The sequence below is a fragment of the Megalobrama amblycephala genome, linkage group LG3 (assembly GCF_018812025.1).
Source record: "Megalobrama amblycephala isolate DHTTF-2021 linkage group LG3, ASM1881202v1, whole genome shotgun sequence".
Taxonomy (NCBI): Eukaryota; Metazoa; Chordata; class Actinopteri; order Cypriniformes; family Xenocyprididae; genus Megalobrama; species Megalobrama amblycephala.
In genome coordinates, this window is record NC_063046.1 from 59,690,277 (window position 1) to 59,717,150 (window position 26,874).

Genomic DNA, 26,874 nt, shown 5'->3' on the forward strand with positions numbered 1-26,874 from the left:
AAAACTGAACATACACATTAAAAATAATAGGTTAGGTTTGTGTTCAATGATTTTGTCAAAAGATTAACCAGAGTAACATTAACTACATCTGAAGGACATGAAGCCATTCACTGACTATAAGTTAGTATAATTAAAGATAGTGAATTAATTGATTTCATGCTAAGAGATTTTGAAAGCAGACTAATTTACACTGCCTAGTCATTTGTGAACAAAACATCATAATTACCTCTGGGAATTGTACTATGGTTATCAAATGTAAAGCACAAAACGGCCTGCTATTGGTGTTTCAAAAGACACACCTATATTACTATGTTTACATGTATCTTCACTAATGTTCAAGGCAGAAGATAATTGCTTTTTTGCTTCTGTCATATACAGTGCCCTGCACCCTTGGTAAATATGAGCAAAGGCAGCTGTGAAAATAAATCTGCATTGTTTGTCCTTTTTATCTTTCATTCAAAAAATTCACAAAATTCTAACCTTTCATTGAAGTAAAACAATCGAAAGTGGGGGGAAATCTCATTATGAAATAAATGTTTTTCTCTAGTTCATGTTGGCCACAATTATTGCAACCTCCTTTTCCCAAGATAGCAGCTCTGAGCCTTCTTCTATAATGCCTGATGAGTTTGGAGAACACCTGAGTTTGGAGAATCTCTCCAGATCCGTCAGATTTCCAGCTCCATGTTGGTGCTTCTCCTGTTCAGAGCACCCCACTCATTTTCTATAGGGTTCAGGTCAGGGGACTACTGGGACGCTCATTGCAGAAGCTTCATTTTGTGCTCAGAGACACATTTTTGAGTTGATTTTGATGTTTGTTTTGGATCATTGTCCTGATGAAAGATCCTGAGTAAGAGGACCTCTGGCATAAAAATAGGCCCAAAACATTAAAGATCCAGCATTTAACCGTGAGTGTGGGGTACTTTTTGGGATGATACAGACATACTGTCAAGCAGTGTTCACGAAGGAAGACAAAAAAGAAGAGTTCAAATAATAGAAAATCCAAGTTTAATCCAAAACGTAGGCAGGCAGGTAACAACACAACGTAAAATGACGGTGAACGGACAAAGAACTGAACACAAACAGGAACTATTATACACAAAGGGAAATTAATGACGTGCAGCTGCGATGGTGGTTAGTGTCCATGGTAACTGATGAGTGGCGGGAACTAATGGTGCGTTAAAGTCTTCCTGGGAAGTTCGTATGTACGAGGTGGGAAGTTGTGTGTATGACGGTAGGTGCGTTCAAGTCACTTTTGTCAGAGTATGATGGCGGTGTGCCTTCTCTAAATTAATTACACAAAATAACAACACTTCTGCTTCTAGAAAATGTAGAGCAAAGAATGTGCATTAGTTGTATGTTGCTTTTTTATGTTTTTAATTAATTTATGAAGCCATTGTAAAATTTATTGTTACATATCACATTTTTATATTGTGATGCTATCGTATTTTTCCTGGGAATCAGCTTACTTCGTTGTAAATAGAAAAGCCTGACAATGTCACTGCTAAATACCTGTAAGTATTGTGGTATTTCGCTATGTTTCTGACTGACACGCCCCCAACTCGTACAGATCGGAGCTTAAAGAAAATTACGAGCTTCCCACTGGTATTTACGACATTGTGGTGGCGTTCATGTCGGTTCTGCTCGTAAATACGATCTTTCCGACATGACTTGAACGCACCATTAGAACAAGGGGAAAAAAACAAACAGAACATGAGGGTGACTGTGACACATGTCTCTTCCAGTCAGATTTGTAACATTTTTAGTTGATTGGAACATCATTCCTGTTATCCAGTAACATTTTGGCTTCATAATTTTTCATGTTTTTAGCATTCTGCCAAATTAGTGGCATGTTTAACTATTAGGATCAGGGCTTGACATTAACACCCGCCAACCCGCCAAATGCGGGTAGATTTCAGCTGTGGCGGGTAAGACAGCCACTCCCACTAGCCACTTTGGCGGGTTGAATATAATTTCAGTTTACAGCCAAATGATCGGCGAAGATCGTCGTAGCACAAAACAACAATCCAATCACACAATTCGTTATTTACGTGCAGTTAGTGAAGGAGGGATAGGCGGAATTGCGCTGAATGACACACAACAAAAGCGCTCTCACGCGTGCGCTCTATCTCTGTCGCGAGCGCGATCAGTTCTCCTCGCGCCTGAATAGTAAAATACACGTGCATACAGATGTCTAAATGTCCATCGTGTGGAGTATCTCGCGTGAATACAGTCGGTTATGGCTTAAGTGGACGTAAACAGGTGGGTAATAACTGGATATGCGTCAGTTACGTCCATGCATTCAGCAGCCCAATTAAATAGGCCTACCTGTCTGTCATTAATGTTAATCACAAAAGATGTTAAATAAATGTAGGCTATATGTTAAATAAACCTACTGTATCTGAAAAAAAGATTATTTTTAATGTACTATTGTTTTTGTAATTTGCTTCTTTGTTCTTTTATATAGCCTAACACAAATAACTTATACAATTTCTCATATTAGCCCATGCTCATATTGTCTACCTCTTGCCCACCTGTACATACCAGCTGATATACAATGTAGTTTTGATTTGGGTGGTCAATCTGCATTTAAAAGTTTGAAAGGGTTTTAAATCTTCTAAATCAAGTAAAATGACTCAAAATAAAGTAATTTAAGCATAACAAAGTCAACTTTAATCATATAAAATGTAATTTACCAACATCAAAATTGTGGCCAGTCAAAATGCTGAGTGGCTAGTAACTTTGGAAAACCACTAGCCACAGTGGCTGGTGAGCAAAAAAGTTAATGTCAAGCCCTGATTAGGATACATATTAATCAAGCTCAGGGACTCAAAAAATAATAATTATGGGTAGTTTGTTCAGACACTGGCTGTGAATGTACTGCTAGGGACATATCACAAAATGTTAATAATGTAAATTTTAAAGGTCCCGTTCTTCGTGATCCCATGTTTCAAACTTTAGTTAGTGTGTAATGTTGTTGTTAGAGTATAAATAAAATCTGTAAAATTTTAAAGCTCAAAGTTCAATGCCAAGCGAGATATTTTATTTAACAGAAGTCGCCTACATCGAACGGCCAGTTTGGACTACATCCCTCTACTTCCTTCTTTAATGACGTCACTAAAACAGTTTTTGACTAACCTCCGCCCACAGGAATACACAAGAGTTGCGTTTGTAGAGTGTGTTTGTCGCCATGTCGTCGAAACGCTGTTATTTTCATCCCGCAGTCCAATCACCGGGTCTGACTCTGATTCCGGCTCAAATTGATAGGGTAAAATTAAAGACATGTTTACAATAACACTGAGCGCGTGCATCTCCACGTTATGGTAAGAGGCGTGACCTTTCCGGGCAAGGAGCGCTAAGCTGCTGTCGAATCACAACACAGGAACCGCTGGCACAATCAGAACTCGTTACGTATTTCTGAAGGAGGGACTTCATAGAACAAGGAAGTCATCAGCCCGTTTTTATGACAGTGGAAACAGCGGTATACAGATAAGTAAATTATGTGAAAAATACTGTGTTTTTTTACACGCGAAACATGAACACATGTTATATTGCACACTATAAACACAATCAAAGCTTCAAAAAACCACGGAAACACCTTTAAACAACAATGAGCTTTTCTTGGATAGTATATGTCCCTTATGCCATCATAGTATTTTTTTATTCTTGAAACAATAACCAAACAATTATTGATAAATAGAATATGTATTGATTACTAAGAACAGTTCCCTTTTTATACCCATTTTTGCAAACAGGATGGTAAATAATAGAAAAAAAAACAAGTCAAACTGCCCAACTAACGGAAACACTGATCACCATAATGGCAACCAATCATTTTTCGATAAACTTCAACATCTAAACCTGTTAATTTAATCTAAACTGTAGGCAAATGACAGAAATAAAGCCAGTCTGTATGTAATAAGAGAGATTTAATGTAATTTTTACTTTCTATTTCGTGAAGCTCAACATTCTTTGGTTTTGCTCATGAATGATAAAGGGAATAATAGATGAATGATTAAGGTAATTTGATCTTTGTATTTCATCATATTTGTACTTCTGTGGAACAAGAAGTCATGGCTGGATGATTTCATGTTCCTGGTTACCCTGCTTAAAAAAACATAATTATGAATAGGAATAGTCTTCCAAAATATTTTACTCATAAGAATTTCTAGGATTGCCAACATGCATTTATTTCATAATGAGATCCCCCCTCCCACTTTTACTTCAATAAAAGGTTAGATTTTTTTTTTTTTTTTTTTTTTTAAATAAAAGATCGAAGGGATAATAAATTCAGATTTATTTTCACAGCTGCCTTTGTTCATATTTACCAAGGGTGCCAATATTAGTGAAGGGCACTGAATCTCAGAATGGTCACTGTTTGTTGTGTATTGCCTATAGCAAAGGGGTGGAACTGGTTATGCAAAATAAAAGGTTTGTCTCACACACACACCTCTCGTCCAACGCACTTGCCCTTCGAGTTTGTCATGGCAAAGCAGTGCTTGACAATGCCACTGAAATTCTAGTAACAGCAGAAACAAAACATGAAGCAAGACAGCGAAGAACGATGGTAAAGTACCAATACAACATTATTTGCTTGATGTGTGTAATTGATCTCATTTGTTTTAATTTATGTATTGAAATTGTGAAGGCATAAAATACTTTCAGAAACCGTATAGTTAACTACTGTTTGATTCAATGCGCAAAATAAGAAATATTTTCATATAGATTTAGATAAGAACAATTTGTTTTTTTCCACCTTGTTGATAAAACATTAACATTAAAGTTTAATTGTTGCACCTTATGAGGAGCACCTTGTACAGCATTGCTGTGTGTATTAATGATAACAAACGATTTATCTGAATGCATCATTACATAGACGTGCCAAAAGACCTGTTTTCTCTTTTTAGTCTAGTGCAAGTGCAATCAAATGGAGGAAGCAGATCTCTTCGTCTGTTTGTCATGTTCACCATTGTGCTGATCCTGTTCCTGTGTTACTACATCCCCACCTATGAAAATTCGAAAAGCTGGATGCCAAACATTGGATTATTTCATCCAAAGACTTTCATCAATAAGACAACCAACGCTCCGCTGACTACAGCATCAGCAGGGACTTCTGCTAAACCGTGGAAGCCTCCAGAACCTTATTGTGTGGCTTACCCAAACGAGTATAATTTCATCATCAATGAGCCACAGAAGTGCCAGAAGGAAAATGTTTTTGTAATATTGATTATACCAGTAGCTCCAAGTGATACGGCTGCTCGGGAGGCCATCCGTTCAACGTGGGGTTCAGAGAGGTTAGTAGGGGACAAAATAGTGAGCTTGTTATTTCTGTTAGGTCTGCCCACGTCACAAGACAGCGAAAAGCTTCAAGCAGATCTGTTGAAGGAAAGCGAGAAGTATCATGACCTTTTACAAAGTGATTTCTGGGACAGTTACTTCAATCTCACCATCAAGACAATAGTAATGCTAGAATGGCTGTCTGCTAATTGTCAGAACGCGTCCTACGCAATGAAAGTCGACTCGGATATATTTCTCAATGTGAAAAACTTGGTGAATTTGCTTCTGTCAGCACCAAAGCAGAACTATATGTCTGGACTTGTGGCCAGGGGTGCAATGGTATTGAGAAACCCCGAATCGAAATGGTACCTACCAGAAACGGTTTATGCCCGGGCTCAATATCCACCCTACGCACTTGGCTTAGGATATGTGTTCTCTCTTGACCTGACAGTCAAACTCGTTGAAGCAGCCCAACTTGTCAAACCGGTTTACATAGAGGATGTTTTTTTAGGTCTGTGCATGGAGCATTTAGGTATCCCTCTGACTGATCCACCTGATGGAAGCCTATTCAATGTCTTCCCTGTTGATTATAACCGCTGTCGCTATTCGAAACTCATCGCCACAACGACACGAAGCTTGACAAACCAAGTTGAGTTTTGGAGGAATTTACAGACACCTGGTCCGTATTGCTAACAACAAAAAGCTGAATTTGTGTAATGGTCACACGATTAAATGGAACAGCCAAATAAACTATTTAAGACCAAGATGAAGTAAAAAGGATTTAAATCATTTTAAAAAAGAAAGTAAATAACTGGACTAACAAAAGTTATTTTTTTACTGTGCTGTTACACATTTATTTGTATATAATAAACTGTTAATGCATGTCCGTTTTAGTAAAAGACATTTTTCAGTGTTTTGGCATAAACAATAGCTCATTGTTTCTGCACGTTATTTCCGAATCAAGGTCAGCTCTTCAAAAAAATTTTTAAAAAATCAATATGCAAAGAAGAGGCCATAGAAAGGCTAAGATATTTGTTAAACAAAATTTATTGCTATGGTTTTGAAAAGAAAGTGATGGTATTTATAAAGCTTTCAATGGCTGTAGTCTTTAAACCGTGTGTTAAAGGGATAGTTTACCCAAAAGTGAAAATCCTGTCATACCCTCTGTCACTGTTATGTTCAGTTTAACGCAGTTCATGGACTTTTAATTTGTATTTCCTCAGTTCCTGGTTTCCTTTTTTTGTATTCTCACACTTCCTAGTTGTTTTTTGTGTTATAGGTTGTTGCGCTTCCTAAACCTGTTTGCGCTTCAGAAAGTTCATAAAACATTGAAGAATTGAGTGGTTTAGTCCAAATTTTCTGAAGAGACACGATCGCTTTATATGATGAACAGACTGAATTTCGGACATTTTAAATATTCATCAACACACAGCAGTTGTGGTAAATGGAAGCTCATGCATGTTTGCTTGATGCATGCGAGAAACAATGAGGTTCATTCTCGTGTTACGCAGCGGTGAGGTTCATTCTTGCGAGTCAAGCAAGTACGGTTGAGCTTCTCTTTATGTTCGCTGATCAATGTTTTCATTTCCAGAATTTTCATTTTTGGGTGAACCATCCCTTTATGATTGTTTTGTGTCTTAGTCTAGCATATGCAGTCGAGTCATAGCCAGTACTGTCTTAAATGGCCTATGCACAGCACTCTTATTTTGGCCAAATGACAGAAAAAACTGAGCACCCACATAGCTACAGTAAGCGTAATGACATGTAAGTTGAAGAAAACGTAATGCGATGTACTTTGTACCTCAGATGCGGTCGTTCTAATGACGGAAAAAAAAACACGTCTTTCGCTGCCTGGTCAAAACTTAATAACTCCATTTGACACATGCAAGTATATGATCATATATAAAGCCACAAAGTCAACTTTGACAACACACTTTCACAGACAAGGCTTAGGCCTAGTCCCAGACTAAAATGAGCTGTTTTACCTGAAAGCAACTTACACTGATATACAGCGTTGGGGAAAGTTACTTTTAAAAGTAATGCATTACAATATTGCGTTACGCCCTAAAAAAGTAACTAATTGCGTTACTTCGTTACTTTTTATGAAAAGTAATGCGTTACTTTACTTTTGCGTTACTTTTTCTCACCGGGGCTGGGGTTGGTTGTTTGTTTGTTTTTTAATAACAACAAAAAAGTTCTATTTTTGGCAAAAAAGGCCCTTTCACACCAAAAATGAAATCAATAAGCCTCAGGGTGAAGGAAAAGCATATTTACACCTGTACAGTAGAGGGCGCAGCTCAAACAAACCTTTCAGATGTGCTGCCGTTCTGGATTTAAGAAGAATAGGATGCAGGAGAAGGAAGTTCTAGTTCTTATTTCTAAATCTAATCTAAAGTATTTCTGCTTATTAGTATGGCTGAATTAGATATATTGAAGGTCAGCAGCAAAGACAATGGTTAATAATTGAGATTAAATACATAAAGTATATTTGTGTAATTTAATATAGTGAATTATTACAGGTTTGCAAAAATTCTGAGATTGCATTTCACTGTTTTTATTCATTTTGAGGAATACTGAATGATTTCGTGCAAGTGAGATGAGTAAATGCATGTTCACATTTAGTCTAGAACTACAATAACCATCATTGCTTACACAGCGCACACAATATCTCTGCACTTTATTTCTCTCAACATGGGGACAACATGTCAGTCAATAAATGTGAAAAAGTAACTTGCGTTACTTATTTGAAAAAGTAACTTAGATATTTTGTTGTAAATTGAAAAAGTAATGCGTTACTTTACTAGTTACTTGAAAAAGTAATCTGATTACGTAACACAAGTTACTTGTAATGCGTTAACCAACACATGCCAACACTGCTGATATATGTCAGTGCCATTTTTGATATATGTCATTGCCAGTTTTGTCTCAAGATGCACATCAGTAATGTTGTTTTCTAAGACACATTTATAAAGCTACTTAAATGTCCTAATTGAACTAAGGCCTAATCCTGGCTTAAAGGAATAGCTCACCCAAAATTATCCCATGATTCACTCACCCTCAAGCAATCCTAGGTGTATATGACCATCTTCTTTCAGATGAACACAATCGGAGATATATTACAAAATATCCTGGCTCTTCCAAGCTTTATAATGGTAGTGAATGGTGCCCAGTTCCAAAAAATGCATAAATCCATCATAAAAATAATCCATACGACTCCAGTGGGTTAATAAAGGCCTTCTAAAGTGAAGCAATGGGTTTTTGTAAGAAAAATATCCATATTTAAAACTTTATAAACTATAATCACTGGTTTCCGGCAGCGGCCGTATGTGAGTCTAGATCCGGCAGAAGAGTGACCTCTGACCCAACGCATGATGTATTGACTAACACAGAAGCACAGAGGATAGAGCAAAACAAAACACAGGTCCCGAATTCAAAGTCTAAAACAAGAATTTTTAATGAGAAATGTCGGAGGATTTTGATATAAGAGGAGCCTGAGTTTGCTGCACAGCCCTATTTGTTCAAACCGTGAGAGGCGTCTAAGCTTACGATACTCCTACGTCCTGCGTTAAATGTCGGGTCAGAACGTCAGAGGTCACTCTGAAGCTAGTTATTATAGTTTATAAAGTTTCAAATATGGATATCTTTCTTACGAAACCCCATCGCTTCACTTCAGAAGGCCTTTATTAACCCCCTGGAGTCATACGAATTACATTTAAGGCAAGAACGATAACTATATAGATAACTATATTAGCGTCCACACCAATGAACGATAACGGTCTGTTTATTCTAAGCTCATGTGCTGTGGTTTGTGAACAACATGCTTTTGCTGTTCTTGTTGCATTTACACAGCTTTAACCAGCAGATGTCCTCAGCATGCTATGTTTGGAGTGAATAGCTAGTGTAATCGATCTAATCTAACAGTGAATTTACCTGACGAAGTCAATATAGTGGAATAAAATCAACAGCGAGTCTTTTTCGAGACTGTCCTCCAAAAAAAAATGATCCTATGGGTCGTTTTTCAAGCACCTTATTACAACCTATATTTACGTTTTGAAGTCATGCGCCCTCTAGCTGACGTAAAAATAATGACAGTGTCGTGTTACGTCTGTCGTCATGAAATGACGTATGACTGTCGTTACCAATAAAAATGCGTGTTCATTTAAATGCAATGTGTGGAATTTTTACACCATTTCTCCCTTTAGGAAAAAAAATAATTTTTTTATTAACAACTACAGCCGCCCTAAACCTACCCTTAGTGATTTGCGTTCCCTGGGATCGAACCCACGATCACATGATTGCATATTGTTATATATTGCAATGCTCTGCCAATTGAGCTATGCGAAAACCCAAAACATGACGCAGATAAAAGGGAACAATGCATTAAAATGAAAGTGTCCTGTTGTCGATAGGGGCGCAAATTTAGCAAACGCTCCTATGGGTCATATTTCAGGGAAGTGACAAATAACCTATATAGGCGTATTGGTTGGAGAACATGTTGTCTTTTTCACTGCGACTTCATAGGAAGCTAGATAATGTTGTCAAAACTAGCACTGGATACCTGAGGTAATTTTATGTTACTCTGTTTGCTAGCCTGGCATAATGATCTCATCATTAATACTTCTCACCGTTTATACCGAGGGTATGACCGATTCTTTTCCATATATCCATTTTCTTTGAAAAGGGGGTTTGATTGTCAAACAGTTCTGGACCTCTGCTATTAACTTCTCCGCAACGTTGTCCGCCATTTTAAATGTGCAAGCCCTTAAAGTGTTAGTTCACCCAAAAATGAAAATAATGTAATTTATTACTCACCCTCATATCGTTCCACACCCGTAAGACCTTCTTTAAACTTCGGAATGCAAATTAAGATATTTTTTTGAAATCTGATGGCTCAGTGAGGCCTCCATAGCCAGCAATGACATTTCCTCTCTCAAGATCCATTAATGTACTAAAAACATATGTAAATCAGTTCTTGTGAGTACAGTGGTTCAATATTAATATATTAATATTTTTGGAGCGCCAAAAAAACAAAACAAAATAATGACTTATATATTGATGGCCGATTTCAAAACACTGCTTCAGGAAGCATCGGATCGTTATGAATCAGCGTGTCGAATCAGCGGTTCGGAGCGCCAAAGTCACGTGATCTCAGCCGTTTGGCGGTTTGATACGTGAGAAAAAGCTTGTTAAATTTCAAGAAAAAAGTCGAGATAAAATGTTGAGAACAAACTCGTTAAATTACGAGAAAAAAATTGTAAAATTTCGAGAAAAAAGTCGAGATAAAATGTTGAGAATAAAGTCATTAAATTACAAGAAAAAACTCGTTAAATTTCGAGAATAAAGTCGAAATAAAATGTTGAGAATAAAGTCATTAAATTATGAGAATAAAGTCGTTAAATTACGAGAACAAATTCGTTAAATTAATTAAATTATGAGAATAAAATCATTAAATTACGAGAAAAAACTCGTTAAATTGTTGAGAATAAAGTCATTAAATTATGAGAAAAAAGTCATTAAATTTCGAGAATAAAGTCGAAATAAAATGTTGAGAATAAAGTCATTAAATTACGAGAAAAAACTTGTTAAATTTCGAGAACAAATTCGTTAAATTCATTAAATTATGAGAATAAAGTCGTTAAATTACGAGAACAAATTCGTTAAATTAATTAAATTATGAGAATGAAGTCGTTAAATTACGAGAACAAATTCGTTAAATTCATTAAATTATGAGAATAAAGTTGTTAAATTACGAGAACAAATTCGTTAAATTAATTAAATTATGAGAATGAAGTCGTTAAATTACGAGAACAAATTCGTTAAATTAATTAAATTATGAGAATGAAGTTGTTAAATTACGAGAACAAATTCGTTAAATTCATTAAATTATGAGAATAAAGTTGTTAAATTACGAGAACAAATTCGTTAAATTCATTAAATTACGAGAAAAAAGTTGTTAAATTACGAGAACGAATTCGTTAAATTCATTAAATTATGAGAATAAAGTCATTAAATTACGAGAAAAAAGTCGTTAAATTACGAGAACGAATTCGTTAAATTCATTAAATTATGAGAATAAAGTCATTAAATTATGAGAAAAAAAGTCGTTAAATTACGAGAACAAATTCGTTAAATTCATTTAATTATTAGAATAAAGTCATTAAATTACGAGAAAAAAGTCGTTAAATTATGAGAACAAATTCGTAATTTAACAATTTAACGATGACTTTTTTCTCATAATTTAATGACTTTATTCTCAACATTTTATCTCGACTTTTTTCTCGAAATTTAACGAGTTTTTTCTCGAAATTTAACGAGTTTTTTCTCGTAGTTTAACGAGTTTATTCTTATGTGTTCGTCTGAAAGAAGGAAGTCATATACACCAAAGATGGCTTGAGGGTGAGTAAATCATGGGAAAATTTTCATTCTTGGGTGAACTATCCCTTTAAACTAAACCCTGTCTGACAGTGTTTTTCCATTTTCTGAAAAGTAGTTTTGGTCATATGAAGTTTCTGACCGAAAGTGTTTGAGGGGGCCCAAAAATATATTTGCCTATGTCACAATATGAGATAAATCCCGACCTGTTAAAAAGGCCACAGCTGGCGTTTGCTGAGGAACTCCCCACTGACCCTGTTTACACCAATCAGCTGCATGGAGACTGTCGCACGCTTTCTGCCCCGCGGTCACAGAGCTGACAACACAGACAGCTTTCGTGTGTTTTGCATATGTACAGTAAGTGTTAAATCCTTGTCTTTAGGCTAATATTTGCATGTATTTATTCGTGATGTTTAAGCATGCGGTGTGCATGGAATCGATGTTTATATATACTATAGTCTACCTGTTTGTGCTAATGTTTTTTATCATAATGTTATCGTTCATATGTATGCCATATTTCTATCGTCGGGAGTTTATGAAAACTAACTTTATGGCTCAAGTAAACAACATGGTTTGCGCATGCTCACAGTCCAAGCCAGATTCAAACGTCAAACAGCCTACATTTAATTCTCAAATGACTTCTCTTTTGATTTATTGACAGTTTGAATGCTTATTTCATGTGATTATTATAAACAATTCGCTTTGCATTAATAGAAAATTACCACGCCTTAGTATTGTACGACATAATCATAAATCAAACGATAAAATTGTTGCCAATAATTTATTTTTTAATAAACTGAAAAATAATAATACATTTAATTTGAGAAACAGGTAAAGGGAGACATTTTCAAATATTTTGGAATATATCAGATAATTTGCCCTTTATTGTCCTTGTTTCTTCTCCATTTTAGCCTGCATTCATATGAAAAAATACTATAGTAATTTATAGTAATACTATAGTAATAATACTAAATACTCTTGTAAATTGTAGTATACTGTATATATTATAGTATTTATTTACAACAGCATACTGAAGTATTAACTATAGTGAACTGATAAACTGTATTAAGTACTGTAGTATACTTTAGTTTTTACTTGTCTTTTCACATAACCAGAAGCTTATTTATTTTTTGTGTGGCTCTTGCATTGACAGCTGTGTAAGACAAATATAAAACGTGTTCTCTCAGGAAATGGAAGCCAGTGAAGAGATATGAAAGTCTAAAGATGCAATCTCTCTTTGGTATAAAGGTGTAAACCTGTAGCCAAAGAGATAGTCATGACAATAAGGCTCTGGCTCATGTGACACTTATTGTTCCCCCCTTTGGGATTGGTTTCAAAAGCATTTATTTACACTTGAGGGTCAATTACAGTGTGACTCTGCCTCAGCTCTGGGTCTCTGGCATCTGTCCTGCTCTACCTGATCTTCAGCTCTCGCTGCACTCAAGACACCAATCCTCTTGACAAACCAGTTTGGTGTTTTGAGTATAACATCTAATTCTAAGTATGCCTTATTTTCACTCCTTCCAGGAATATATTCGACAGTTCCTAATGCTTTTATTCTCAGCTGAAACTCATTATGCATGATGGTCCTTCTCAGCAATTTAAATATCAATATATCAAATGCAAAGCCGAAATGTCTTGCCTCAGGTTCTTGAGCCAAGTGGACTTCAACATTGCATGATTATTATATGTAGCCCTGCCCTGCAAATGAAGGCTTTATAAAATATAAATGTCAGTGTGTGGAGGTTTATCTCTTTGATAAGAGAAGGCTCCACCTTCCATCCTATTGCATGATTATGGGCTTGTCTGTCCAGCAGGAAGAAAAACTTTAAAAAAGCATTACATTATATTTATGTATATAGTTTATTTAACCCTACTAAGTGTTAGTTTTATTTAATTTAGTCGTGTCATATTTCATATATTGAGCAGCACGTAAGAACACAATAAAAATATGTGCATGACATCCTGAAGCATTCCATTAACGCACGTTTAACTAGATTGTCACCAAGATGTCTGTTTATTTGGCCAATCAGTCACTCTACCCCCTTACAGGTTATACAATAACAGAGACTGAAACCTGAGACGGAATAAGACTCCGCTTCGCACGCAAGCTTTGGCACACAAGGGTTAAAAGAGCAGCTCATTCAAAAGCCAAAGACTTTTCTTCCTGGTGCAGAACTGGACATTGCATGCAACGAGAAATGGGTGAGAAATCTGTACACTTATATATGCATTATTGCATTTTATTTTAGATTGCTTAGTGTTTGACCCTAAAGAATTCATTGTAGCATTTTGTGTCAGCTGTATTCATCTGTTAAATGGATATAGTTCACACAAAAATGAAAATTCTGTCATTTTCTCAAACAAACCTGCATGACTTTCTTCTATACGAAAGAAGACTTTTTGATTAATGTTGGCAAACAGACAGTTTTGGTGAGCATTGACTTCCATTGTATTGGGGAAAAAACCCAGTCAATTCTTAAAATATCTTTTCATTAAAGAAAGAAAGTCACAGGGTTTGGAGAGAGAGAATTTTCAGCTAAGTAACTAGGTCAGTGATAATCTCAACTACAATGCAAATCCCAAGTAATTGGAAAAAGAAAAAAAAAATCAAAGGAAAGTCTCTGATTGCCATATTTTCCCCCAAGTTTTCAACATTCTCTGGCTGTTTGGAATGAAATACTAGTATCTATATTGTGCACTAAGCTAAATACTATATGAGGGTCAAAGACATTTAGATGTTCCTATATATACAGTACAGTCCAAAAGTTTGGAACCACTAATATTTTTAATGTTTTTAAAAGAAGTTTCGTCTGCTCACCAAGGCTACATTTATTTAATTAAAAATACAGTAAAAAACAGTAATATTGTGAAATATTATTACAATTTAAAATAACTGTTTTCTATTTGAATATATTTCACAAAGTAATTTATTCCTGTGATCAAAGCTGAATTTTCAGCATCGTTACTCCAGTCTTCAGTGTCACATGATCCTTCAGAAATCATTCTAATATGCTGATCTGCTGCTCAAGAAACATTTAATGTGTACAATTGTACAAAATATTTGTGTACAATATTTTTTTTCAGGATTCTTTGATGAATAGAAAGTTCAAAAGAACAGTGTTTATCTGAAATCTAATCTTTTGTAACATTATAAATGTCTTTACTGCCACTTTTGATTGATTTAATGCATCCTTGCTGAATAAAAGTATTCATTTCTTTCATTTCTTTTCAAAAAAATAAAAATAAAAATTCTTACTGACCCCAAACTTTTGAACGGTAGTGTATAATGCTACAGAAGCTTTGTATTTCAGATAAATGCTGTTCTTTTGAACTTTCTATTCATCAAGGAATCCTGAAAAAAAAAGTACACAACGGTTTTCAACATTGAAAATAATCATAAATGTTTATTGAGCAGCAAATCAGCATATTAGAATGATTTCTGAAGGATCATGTGACACTGAAGACTGGAGTAACGATGCTGAAAATTCAGCTTTGCATCACAGGAATAAATTACTTTGTCAAATATATTTAAATAGTACACAGTTATTTTAAATTGTAATAATATTTCACAATATTACTGTTTTTTACTGTATTTTTAATTAAATAAATGTAGCCTTGGTGAGCAGACGAAACTTATTTTAAAAACATTAAAAATCTTAGTGGTTCCAAACTTTTGGACTGTACTGTATACATAGGAAGCACATTAAATGTGAGTAAAACGTCTACTTTTAAGGTTTCAAATAAGTTTTGGGAGAATAAAATGTCAAAATGTGGGGGAAATAATGTTCTATTGTCATTAACACTTATATTTAGATAAAAATAATTATTTTGACCTGTGCATATTAAATATATAAAAGAATAAGTGAGCATACTAAATTTTATTGCATTTTAAATGAGTAAAAAACTTCTTGCTGACAAATGGGCAAAACCTAGGATAGTGGCAAAGATTAAAAAAATGTATATTAGGATTTGAGGTAAAAGTAATTAGTCTTAATATGACATAAAAAGATTTTTTGTTGTAAATATCCCTGACATTTTAGTGGGTGTCTTCTGTAAATCATGGTAAAAATATGTGATATTTAATTTTTGCTCAGAAAAAAACAAACAAAATATTGAAAAACAACAACAGCAATTCAAAGCTGTATTACACTTATTGTTTTGATGCTTGAAAACCCCTTTCACCTAAAATCAATTTAAAAATAGTATGTGAAACTTGTGCTTTTGCCAGAATATTTTGTGTAATCTGGCTGGTCAGTTGATAAGGGAAGGGGAAACTGATTGTTGTTACTGTTTTTTACTCTTGTGGAAAAGCTATTGTCTGCCATCCTGTGGGTAAATGATCTTAAATCAGAGATGATGAACTCTTTCTCTCTTCTCTTGTGTGTGTGTCGATGTGAACAGCACAGAAGACAGCACTGATTGTTTATGCCCACCAGAGTCCCGCCTCATTCAACGCTGCTGCACGGGATGTCGCTGTTGAGGCTTTGACAAAGCAAGGCTATAAAGTCCTAGTGTCGGATCTCTATGCTATGAACTTCAAAGCCTCAGCTACTGCAGATGATATTAAGGGTACGAATTTACTGTCATGCAACATCCTCAAATATCTTACAACTGTACACTTGTACTTCATGTGCGGATGTAAGGAAAATATTTGCTGCATTTACTGCGTACTAAAATTAGGGCTGTCGATTGAACGCGTTAACTTAATTAGTTATGGGAAAAAATAATGCATTAAAATTATTAACGCATTTAACTCATTCGCCCTGCCCCAGAGCTCTGTAGTTCATCTTACATTTAATAAAGTTGACTGGTACGAACATAAAGCGGGACAAAACTCACTGTGTGATGGAGCCTATAGAATGCAGTTATGTGCCCCTAAAATTCAAGATATCAGGGCAAAAATGCCCCTGTATGAGTTTTTGTCTCAAATTTATATCATGTGATATAGGTAAAGTCCCTTGTAGTATAATTATATCCCTTAAAACTCATCTTTGATCACTAAAACGACATATTTAAACGTTTTTTCCTGTGAAAAAATGAACTTCATGCCTTAAAATAGCTTGAATGTAACCCTTGCTTCACTTAGTATATGGTATATAGTATACATGGTTTGTCTTAAAGCATATTAATAAAAACACCAGATAGACATATAAACAACATTAAAAACTTGATTTTCACCACAGGGGGACTTATAATATTAAGTAATATTAATATTAATATAATATTAAGACTTATATACTTAGCAATATCACACGACAAGTGCCGTTTTTTGTCTCGAATAGCACGATTTTAAACAACAGTTCAATAAATAAGAAGTTAATATTGTGTTATATTTTAGACACAATACTGTCTGCTTTTGCTCAGTTTTGCCAATGAAAATATTACCTATAAAGACTAGCAGAACTGTTGTGCGTCTCCGAGCAACACACAGCGGTGTTTCTTTTCTGATTGAATCCGTTTTTGAGCGAATCAATCGGGTGAACAAATGATTCAATGATTCATTCTTAAAGAGAGTCATTTACTTAATTGCTGAATGAATCAGCTGTTTGAATGAATCAAATGAATGATTCATTTACACATTTGCCTCCACCTACTGGCAGTTTTAGTTTCTTATTTAGAGTATAATTTCATTAAAAAAATGATTTCATATTTCCAAATTACTAAAAAAAAAAAAAAACATTAAAGGTTGAAATTGTGAGAAAATTAAATGTTGAATCAAATTAATTTTTTTTTAATGTCCATTTGATGCTTTTTTTGTCATTTAACACAATAATGACTTGAATTTCTTGAATTAAAATTTTAATTGCTTAACAGCCCTAATTAAAATGCTACATCCATGTTATAGGTGCTTAAAAAATACATTGCAATTGTAATTATTAGTGAACACGTAATGGATAATCCACGCCTTGCTGTGCATTAAACGATTTTAATGCACACCTTCCAGCCAATCAGAATTAAGTATTCAGACCATGGTATATAAAGGATCATTATTTTACTGTACCTATCACAGGTGATCTGAAGAACCCTGAGCACTTTGTGTACAATGAGGAGATGATGACTGCATGGCAGGACGGGCGATTAAGTGATGACATTGCAGAAGAACAGCACAAGTTGGAGCAGGCAGAGCTGGTTATCTTTCAGGTAATAATGCTTCTGATTTCAAATGATACATTTCACCTTGATCTCAGAAGAATAATATGATTTGCAATATATTTACAGTTCCCTCTCTACTGGTTTAGTATACCTGCCATCCTGAAGGGCTGGGTAGACCGAGTCTTAATTCAAGGATTCGCCTTCACCATGCAGAAGATGTATGACAACGGCGTTTTTAAGGTCTGAATCTTTAGTATTTATTATTAGATAGTATTTCAAAAAAGCTTGTTTTTTGCACTCAACATGGTTGATTCTGAGGAAAGACTGTGTTTTTGTCATTCTAATGGTGATAATATTTAGTTCAAATGTCATCCAACTTTCACACCAGGATAAGAAGGCCATGCTTTCATTCACCACTGGTGGAACAGAGTCCATGTATCAGGCTGATGCCGTCCATGGAGATATCAATGTTATCCTTTGGCCTTTACAGGTGAGATAAAAATGGTAAAGGAGTCTGTATCATCAGAAAGCACTTTTTTTGTGTGATGTTTCAGTTCAGTGTACTAGTTTCACAGCTTAAATACGTCCCTTCCAAACAGCAAAAACAACTCTTTTTGCAAAAAGATGCATGTGGCCGTTTTTCTGAGCAACCATCCCATTTGATATGGAATCATCCTGGATCAGAGTTGCATTGTGTATTAAATCCATATGGAATGTGGTTTGTTATGTTTTAGACTTTCACACCCAGAGAATCTTTTTACAACGCCCTGCTTGTTGGCAGAGGCTATTTACAGTAACTCCGCCCACCATTGTCTGATTGATCCAGACAAAGTTCCAAAAGAAACCTGTCTGATAACAGGATCAGTGGAGTGGAGAGTAAGGCAGGAGGTGTAAGCGTGTGATACATACTTTATCCAAACTCATTTTCCTTCCTTTTTCACATCGCATATCGGTTTGAAGAGGCATTTATTTAAAATAAAATAAAAATCGAAATAAGCTGCCTAACAGGTATTTAATAGTGGGAATAAAGTGTTTTAATGGTTGTAATAGAAATTGAATGCGGTGTCCTCACGTTGATCGGATGGGCTGGGACATCGACCGGTATCTGTGCAGCTTGTGTTACCATGCTCAAAAACATGTCTCCCTTCCCAGACCTTCGAGGACAGCTTTACTGATCAGCAGGTTCAGTATGGTTAGGGTTAGGGCAGGCGTAGGGGCAACAATAAGGCAGCGTCAATTTATGATTTGAATAAATATAATCAATCATATCCACTTAATATGGTATTATTGCATACTGTACTACAATACACTGAGTGTCAAATAGCATCTGCCATTATTTGCACTAAGAATAAATAGGGAAATCTAACTTCTATTTACACAGTGCAAAAAAAAAACATTTAATTCTATTTGCACTTGCAAATATCCTCTGGCTATAGATGTCATCATAGCAACTGATAGCTCATCCTGTAAAAAAAAATATTTACAGAAATATTAATAAGAATGGGAGACAGGGAACCAACCGTTTATGTGGAGTGGACGTTCTTTATAATGGAAAAACAACTGGTGTGACTCTAGGTACAAATGCTCTGTCAAACTCATGAAAAGCTTTGTATTTTAATAGTTTTTATAATAAAAAAAGATATCTTTTGATTGTAATTTTAAAATTATAATTAAAAACACTTAAAAAGACAAAAGCTATTTGCATAAAACACACCCAGACCATGTCCATATAAGGGCTTTCAGCAAAACCTGCCCTTTAAAGCCCTGATAAACTTCAAGAAATGAAGTCTGTTTGGAGTTCGTTTCAGGAGTTTGAAACTGCTTGCCAAAGCGTACTTTCTAGAAAAGTTCACTCACTCTTCAAACTATCATTGGTCCGTGGTGATGATGTAATAAGTGGGTGTGGCTCTGAGGCCCCGCCTTCTTTGAGGTGTAAATCTTCTCTGGTTCATTTCTTCTGTTCAGTCCATCGAGGTCAGATGCGAGTAAAAACATGAACACACTGGAGAGCCGCTTTATAGTAGAAAATTAAGTTGTAATTCTAATTGAAAGAGATTCTGATTCTGAAGCAATCTGTTGTATAAAGTGCTTTATATAAAAAAACGTTACGATTTTACTGAATTGCAGAGCTGGTACAAACATGCAGATCACTACAATCAGATGTTGTTTTTAACTGCTGTCATTTTTGTTTTGTTCATTTTGTTATTGATGTTTACGTATTCATCGGGGCCTCTCAGTAAAATATCTACATTTAGAATTTAATCTTAACACATTTATAAGGACACCCAGAGTATGTGATTTTTGCATAGGTGTGGTTTCAGTTAATACATTTTTCATACATTGTAGTACTAGTTATTTAATTCTTATATGACATCATTGAGAAATACATTTTTTAATATTAATTAAGAAAACCAGCTGAAATGTAGATTACAGACAGTGTATGTGCTTTTCTTTCACACAGAATGGATTTCTACGTTTCTGCGGGTTTCAGGTGCTCGCCCCTCAGATCTTCTGGTGCCCGGCTTACGCACCACCAGTTGCGAGGAATGAAATGTTAGATTCATGGCGGGAAAGGCTGCATGGTGTGTTCGCCGAAAAGCCTCTGTCCTTTGCTCCGACCGAATACTTCGACATGAGCTTCCAAGGAGGATTCCGTCTTCGGCCGGACGTGAAAGAGAAGTGTGCTTCTCTCACTCATGGCATCACCACTGCACATCATTTAGGCAAACCACTTCCTCCAGACAACCAGACCAAAGCTAAAGAAAGCTGAAGGATCCAGCAAAACGAAGCTATTATTGACCAATGTCTCATTCAAAGAATCGTTAACAGAATGAGGGAGTTTTTGAAGTGAAATGTGCTTGAGATTTGTCTAATTATAATATCAGCCTGTCATTTATGCCTTATATAACCAACATTACCAGCAATAAGCAACTGTTACTATTGAAAAAATCAATAAAACTTATTTTACTGATATCTCTTGGTAAAATCGTGGTGTCTTAATGAAGAAATAAATATAGATTCTTTTAATTAGACTATTTTTTTTTTTCAATATAATTTTTAAGTCCTATTAGAAAATTACAGAACCCCGCACATAACATGCAAGAAAAAAAATTAAAAAGTGTGCACGATTTACTAATTCGTTCCCTCGTTTTATTATAACTTGCGCACGGTTACTATTTCATTCCCTCGATTTATAAATCGTGCACGTTTTAGTAAATCGAGGGAACGAAATAGTAAATCGTGCACGTTTTAGTAAATCGAGGGAACGAAATAGTAAATCGTGCGCACGTTTTAGTAAATCGAGGGAACGAAATAGTAAATCGTGCACGTTTTAGTAAATCGAGGGAACGAAATAGTAAATCGTGCGCACATTTTAGTAAATCGAGGGAACGAAATAGTAAATCGTGCACGTTTTAGTAAATCGAGGGAGCGAAATAGTAAATTGTGCACGTTTTAGTAAATCGAGGGAGCGAAATAGTAAATCGTGCACACGTTTTAGAAAAATCGAGGGAACGAAATAGTAAATCGTGTGCACGTTTTAGTAAATCGAGGGAACGAAATAGTAAATCGTGTGCACGTTTTAGTAAATCGAGGGAGCGAAATAGTAAATCGTGCACACGTTTTAGAAAAATCGAGGGAACGAAATAGTAAATCGTGCACACGTTTTAGAAAAATCGAGGGAACGAAATAGTAAATCGTGTGCACGTTTTAGTAAATCGAGGGAACGAAATAGTAAATCGTGTGCACGTTTTAGTAAATCGAGGGAACGAAATAGTAAATCGTGTGCACGTTTTAGTAAATCGAGGGAACGAAATAGTAAATCGTGTGCACGTTTTAGTAAATCGAGGGAACGAAATAGTAAATCGTGTGCACGTTTTAGTAAATCGAGGGAACGAAATAGTAAATCGTGTGCACGTTTTAGTAAATCGAGGGAGCGAAATAGTAAATCGTGCGCACGTTTTAGAAAAATCGAGGGAACGAAATAGTAAATCGTGTGCACGTTTTAGTAAATCGAGGGAACGAAATAGTAAATCGTGTGCACGTTTTAGTAAATCGAGGGAACGAAATAGTAAATCGTGTGCACGTTTTAGTAAATCGAGGGAGCGAAATAGTAAATCGTGCACGTTTTAGTAAATCGAGGGAACGAAATAGTAAATCGTGTGCACGTTTTAGTAAATCGAGGGAGCGAAATAGTAAATCGTGCACGTTTTAGTAAATCGAGGGAGCGAAATAGTAAATCGTGCACGTTTTAGTAAATCGAGGGAGCGAAATAGTAAATCGTGCACGTTTTAGTAAATCGAGGGAACGAAATAGTAAATCGTGTGCACGTTTTAGTAAATCGAGGGAGCGAAATAGTAAATCGTGCACGTTTTAGTAAATCGAGGGAGCGAAATAGTAAATCGTGTGCACGTTTTAGTAAATCGAGGGAGCGAAATAGTAAATCGTGCACGTTTTAGTAAATCGAGGGAGCGAAATAGTAAATCGTGTGCACGTTTTAGTAAATCGAGGGAGCGAAATAGTAAATCGTGCACGTTTTAGTAAATCGAGGGAGCGAAATAGTAAATCGTGTGCACGTTTTAGTAAATCGAGGGAGCGAAATAGTAAATCGTGCACGTTTTAGTAAATCGAGGGAGCGAAATAGTAAATCGTGTGCACGTTTTAGTAAATCGAGGGAGCGAAATAGTAAATCGTGCACGTTTTAGTAAATCGAGGGAGCGAAATAGTAAATCGTGCACGTTTTAGTAAATCGAGGGAACGAAATAGTAAATCGTGCACGTTTTAGTAAATCGAGGGAACGAAATAGTAAATCGTGCACGTTTTAGTAAATCGAGGGAGCGAAATAGTAAATCGTGCACGTTTTAGTAAATCGAGGGAACGAAATAGTAAATCGTGCACGTTTTAGTAAATCGAGGGAGCGAAATAGTAAATCGTGTGCACGTTTTAGTAAATCGAGGGAGCGAAATAGTAAATCGTGCACGTTTTAGTAAATCGAGGGAGCGAAATAGTAAATCGTGTGCACGTTTTAGTAAATCGAGGGAGCGAAATAGTAAATCGTGCACGTTTTAGTAAATCGAGGGAGCGAAATAGTAAATCGTGTGCACGTTTTAGTAAATCGAGGGAGCGAAATAGTAAATCGTGCACGTTTTAGTAAATCGAGGGAGCGAAATAGTAAATCGTGTGCACGTTTTAGTAAATCGAGGGAGCGAAATAGTAAATCGTGCACGTTTTAGTAAATCGAGGGAGCGAAATAGTAAATCGTGCACGTTTTAGTAAATCGAGGGAACGAAATAGTAAATCGTGCACGTTTTAGTAAATCGAGGGAGCGAAATAGTAAATCGTGCACGTTTTAGTAAATCGAGGGAGCGAAATAGTAAATCGTGTGCACGTTTTAGTAAATCGAGGGAGCGAAATAGTAAATCGTGCACGTTTTAGTAAATCGAGGGAGCGAAATAGTAAATCGTGTGCACGTTTTAGTAAATCGAGGGAGCGAAATAGTAAATCGTGCACGTTTTAGTAAATCGAGGGAGCGAAATAGTAAATCGTGCACGTTTTAGTAAATCGAGGGAACGAAATAGTAAATCGTGCACGTTTTAGTAAATCGAGGGAACGAAATAGTAAATCGTGCACGTTTTAGTAAATCGAGGGAGCGAAATAGTAAATCGTGTGCACGTTTTAGTAAATCGAGGGAGCGAAATAGTAAATCGTGTGCACGTTTTAGTAAATCGAGGGAGCGAAATAGTAAATCGTGCACGTTTTAGTAAATCGAGGGAACGAAATAGTAAATCGTGCACGTTTTAGTAAATCGAGGGAGCGAAATAGTAAATCGTGTGCACGTTTTAGTAAATCGAGGGAGCGAAATAGTAAATCGTGCACGTTTTAGTAAATCGAGGGAGCGAAATAGTAAATCGTGTGCACGTTTTAGTAAATCGAGGGAGCGAAATAATAAATCGTGCACGTTTTAGTAAATCGAGGGAACGAAATAGTAAATCGTGCACGTTTTAGTAAATCGAGGGAGCGAAATAGTAAATCGTGCACGTTTTAGTAAATCGAGGGAACGAAATAGTAAATCGCGCACGTTTTAGTAAATCGAGGGAACGAAATAGTAAATCGTGCACGTTTTAGTAAATCGAGGGAGCGAAATAGTAAATCGTGTGCACGTTTTAGTAAATCGAGGGAGCGAAATAGTAAATCGTGTGCACGTTTTAGTAAATCGAGGGAGCGAAATAGTAAATCGTGCACGTTTTAGTAAATCGAGGGAACGAAATAGTAAATCGTGCACGTTTTAGTAAATCGAGGGAGCGAAATAGTAAATCGTGTGCACGTTTTAGTAAATCGAGGGAGCGAAATAGTAAATCGTGCACGTTTTAGTAAATCGAGGGAGCGAAATAGTAAATCGTGTGCACGTTTTAGTAAATCGAGGGAGCGAAATAATAAATCGTGCACGTTTTAGTAAATCGAGGGAACGAAATAGTAAATCGTGCACGTTTTAGTAAATCGAGGGAGCGAAATAGTAAATCGTGTGCACGTTTTAGTAAATCGAGGGAGCGAAATAATAAATCGTGCACGTTTTAGTAAATCGAGGGAACGAAATAGTAAATCGTGCACGTTTTAGTAAATCGAGGGAGCGAAATAATAAATCGTGCACGTTTTAGTAAATCGAGGGAACGAAATAGTAAATCGTGCACGTTTTAGTAAATCGAGGGAGCGAAATAATAAATCGTGCACGTTTTAGTAAATCGAGGGAACGAAATAGTAAATCGTGCACGTTTTAGTAAATCGAGGGAGCGAAATAATAAATCGTGCACGTTTTAGTAAATCGAGGGAACGAAATAGTAAATCGTGCACGTTTTAGTAAATCGAGGGAACGAAATAGTAAATCGTGTGCACGTTTTAGTAAATCGAGGGAACGAAATAGTAAATCGTGTGCACGGTTTAGTAAATAGAGGGAACGAAATAGTAAATCGTGCACGTTTTAGTAAATCGAGGGAGCGAAATAGTAAATCGTGTGCACGTTTTAGTAAATCGAGGGAGCGAAATAGTAAATCGTGTGCACGTTTTAGTAAATCGAGGGAACGAAATAGTAAATCGTGTGCACGTTTTAGTAAATCGAGGGAGCGAAATAGTAAATCGTGCACGTTTTAGTAAATCGAGGGAGCGAAATAGTAAATCGTGTGCACGTTTTAGTAAATCGAGGGAGCGAAATAATAAATCGTGCACGTTTTAGTAAATCGAGGGAACGAAATAGTAAATCGTGCACGTTTTAGTAAATCGAGGGAGCGAAATAGTAAATCGTGTGCACGTTTTAGTAAATCGAGGGAACGAAATAGTAAATCGTGCACGTTTTAGTAAATCGAGGGAGCGAAATAATAAATCGTGCACGTTTTAGTAAATCGAGGGAACGAAATAGTAAATCGTGCACGTTTTAGTAAATCGAGGGAGCGAAATAATAAATCGTGCACGTTTTAGTAAATCGAGGGAACGAAATAGTAAATCGTGCACGTTTTAGTAAATCGAGGGAACGAAATAGTAAATCGTGTGCACGGTTTAGTAAATAGAGGGAACGAAATAGTAAATCGTGCACGTTTTAGTAAATCGAGGGAGCGAAATAGTAAATCGTGTGCACGTTTTAGTAAATCGAGGGAGCGAAATAGTAAATCGTGCACGTTTTAGTAAATCGAGGGAGCGAAATAGTAAATCGTGTGCACGTTTTAGTAAATCGAGGGAGCGAAATAATAAATCGTGCACGTTTTAGTAAATCGAGGGAACGAAATAGTAAATCGTGCACGTTTTAGTAAATCGAGGGAGCGAAATAGTAAATCGTGTGCACGTTTTAGTAAATCGAGGGAACGAAATAGTAAATCGTGCACGTTTTAGTAAATCGAGGGAGCGAAATAGTAAATCGTGCACGTTTTAGTAAATCGAGGGAGCGAAATAATAAATCGTGCACGTTTTAGTAAATCGAGGGAACGAAATAGTAAATCGTGCACGTTTTAGTAAATCGAGGGAGCGAAATAGTAAATCGTGTGCACGTTTTAGTAAATCGAGGGAACGAAATAGTAAATCGTGCACGTTTTAGTAAATCGAGGGAGCGAAATAGTAAATCGTGTGCACGTTTTAGTAAATCGAGGGAGCGAAATAGTAAATCGTGCACGTTTTAGTAAATCGAGGGAGCGAAATAGTAAATCGTGCACGTTTTAGTAAATCGAGGGAGCGAAATAGTAAATCGTGCATGTTTTAGTAAATCGAGGGAGCGAAATAATAAATCGTGCACGTTTTAGTAAATCGAGGGAATGAAATAGTAAATCGTTTGCATGTTTTAGCCTACTATTTTTTTCTTGCATGTCATGTCTGGGGCTCCATAGAAAATAGATATTTAAATCTGGGCATTTTAATGAGTTGACGCATCTGTTGTGTTATCTATCCCCTGCGAAGGCCTCCTTCCCTTTCCTTTCCCTATGTATAGATAAAACATATATCAAATTATTCCAGTTCGCATAGATCAAACACGCAAACTTATAGACTAAACATGTAAATGAACGGCAAGAATGCATTAAAGGTATTCTTTTTTCAGTAGTAAAAGTGTCATTTAAGCGTCCATTAAAAAAATAATTAACAATTTTTACAATGAAAGTGATTAATTCAAAACCCAACTTTAGCTTGATAATAATGTTCCTGTCACTGTGAAGCTGCTTTGAGACAATATGTATAAATGAAGATGACTTGACTTATGATATACTAATGTTATTTTACTCATGCTTATAAGCTGCAGTTTCAGATTCTGGTTACAAATACAAAAAATAAATAACTATCTGAAACTACTATTTTGTTTTGGATGTTTTTTCCCCCTTGCTCACAGAATCTCAATCTCAAGATGTTTTATTCATTCTTTGTATATTGTATTTTTTTGGAAGTAATTGATGTAACATGTTGGGTAAATAAATGAACAATAAAAACATGTTACATTCAGGCTAGAATCAACTATAAATGAAGGTAAATTTTAAACCGAAAGGCTGAACTGTGTTCATTTACAATGGTTCTATGTCTTTGTGTTTCATTATTGTTTGAAAGAACTTAAGATAGTATCTCGCACCTCACAAAGATTTTCATAAATCATCTGGTGCCAACATGCTC

The 26,874-nt window shown here is 35.8% G+C and overlaps 2 protein-coding genes across 2 annotated transcripts; both read left to right on the top strand.

Moving 5' to 3' along the window:
• The first annotated feature begins 4,352 nt into the window (after positions 1–4,352).
• On the top strand, positions 4,353–6,424 carry LOC125265813 (beta-1,3-galactosyltransferase 2). The gene is made up of 2 exons (XM_048186311.1): positions 4,353–4,564; positions 4,905–6,424. Exons 1-2 carry the CDS (start codon positions 4,539–4,541, stop codon positions 5,965–5,967), a joined length of 1,089 nt encoding a protein of 362 aa, XP_048042268.1. The 5' UTR covers positions 4,353–4,538; the 3' UTR covers positions 5,968–6,424.
• Positions 6,425–11,756: 5,332 nt separating this feature from the next.
• nqo1 (NAD(P)H dehydrogenase, quinone 1) lies at positions 11,757–20,715 on the top strand. The gene is made up of 7 exons (XM_048186312.1): positions 11,757–12,003; positions 13,699–13,851; positions 16,051–16,218; positions 17,660–17,790; positions 17,869–17,982; positions 18,131–18,232; positions 20,204–20,715. Exons 2-7 carry the CDS (start codon positions 13,836–13,838, stop codon positions 20,510–20,512), a joined length of 840 nt encoding a protein of 279 aa, XP_048042269.1. The 5' UTR covers positions 11,757–12,003; positions 13,699–13,835; the 3' UTR covers positions 20,513–20,715.
• The last annotated feature ends 6,159 nt before the right edge of the window (positions 20,716–26,874 follow it).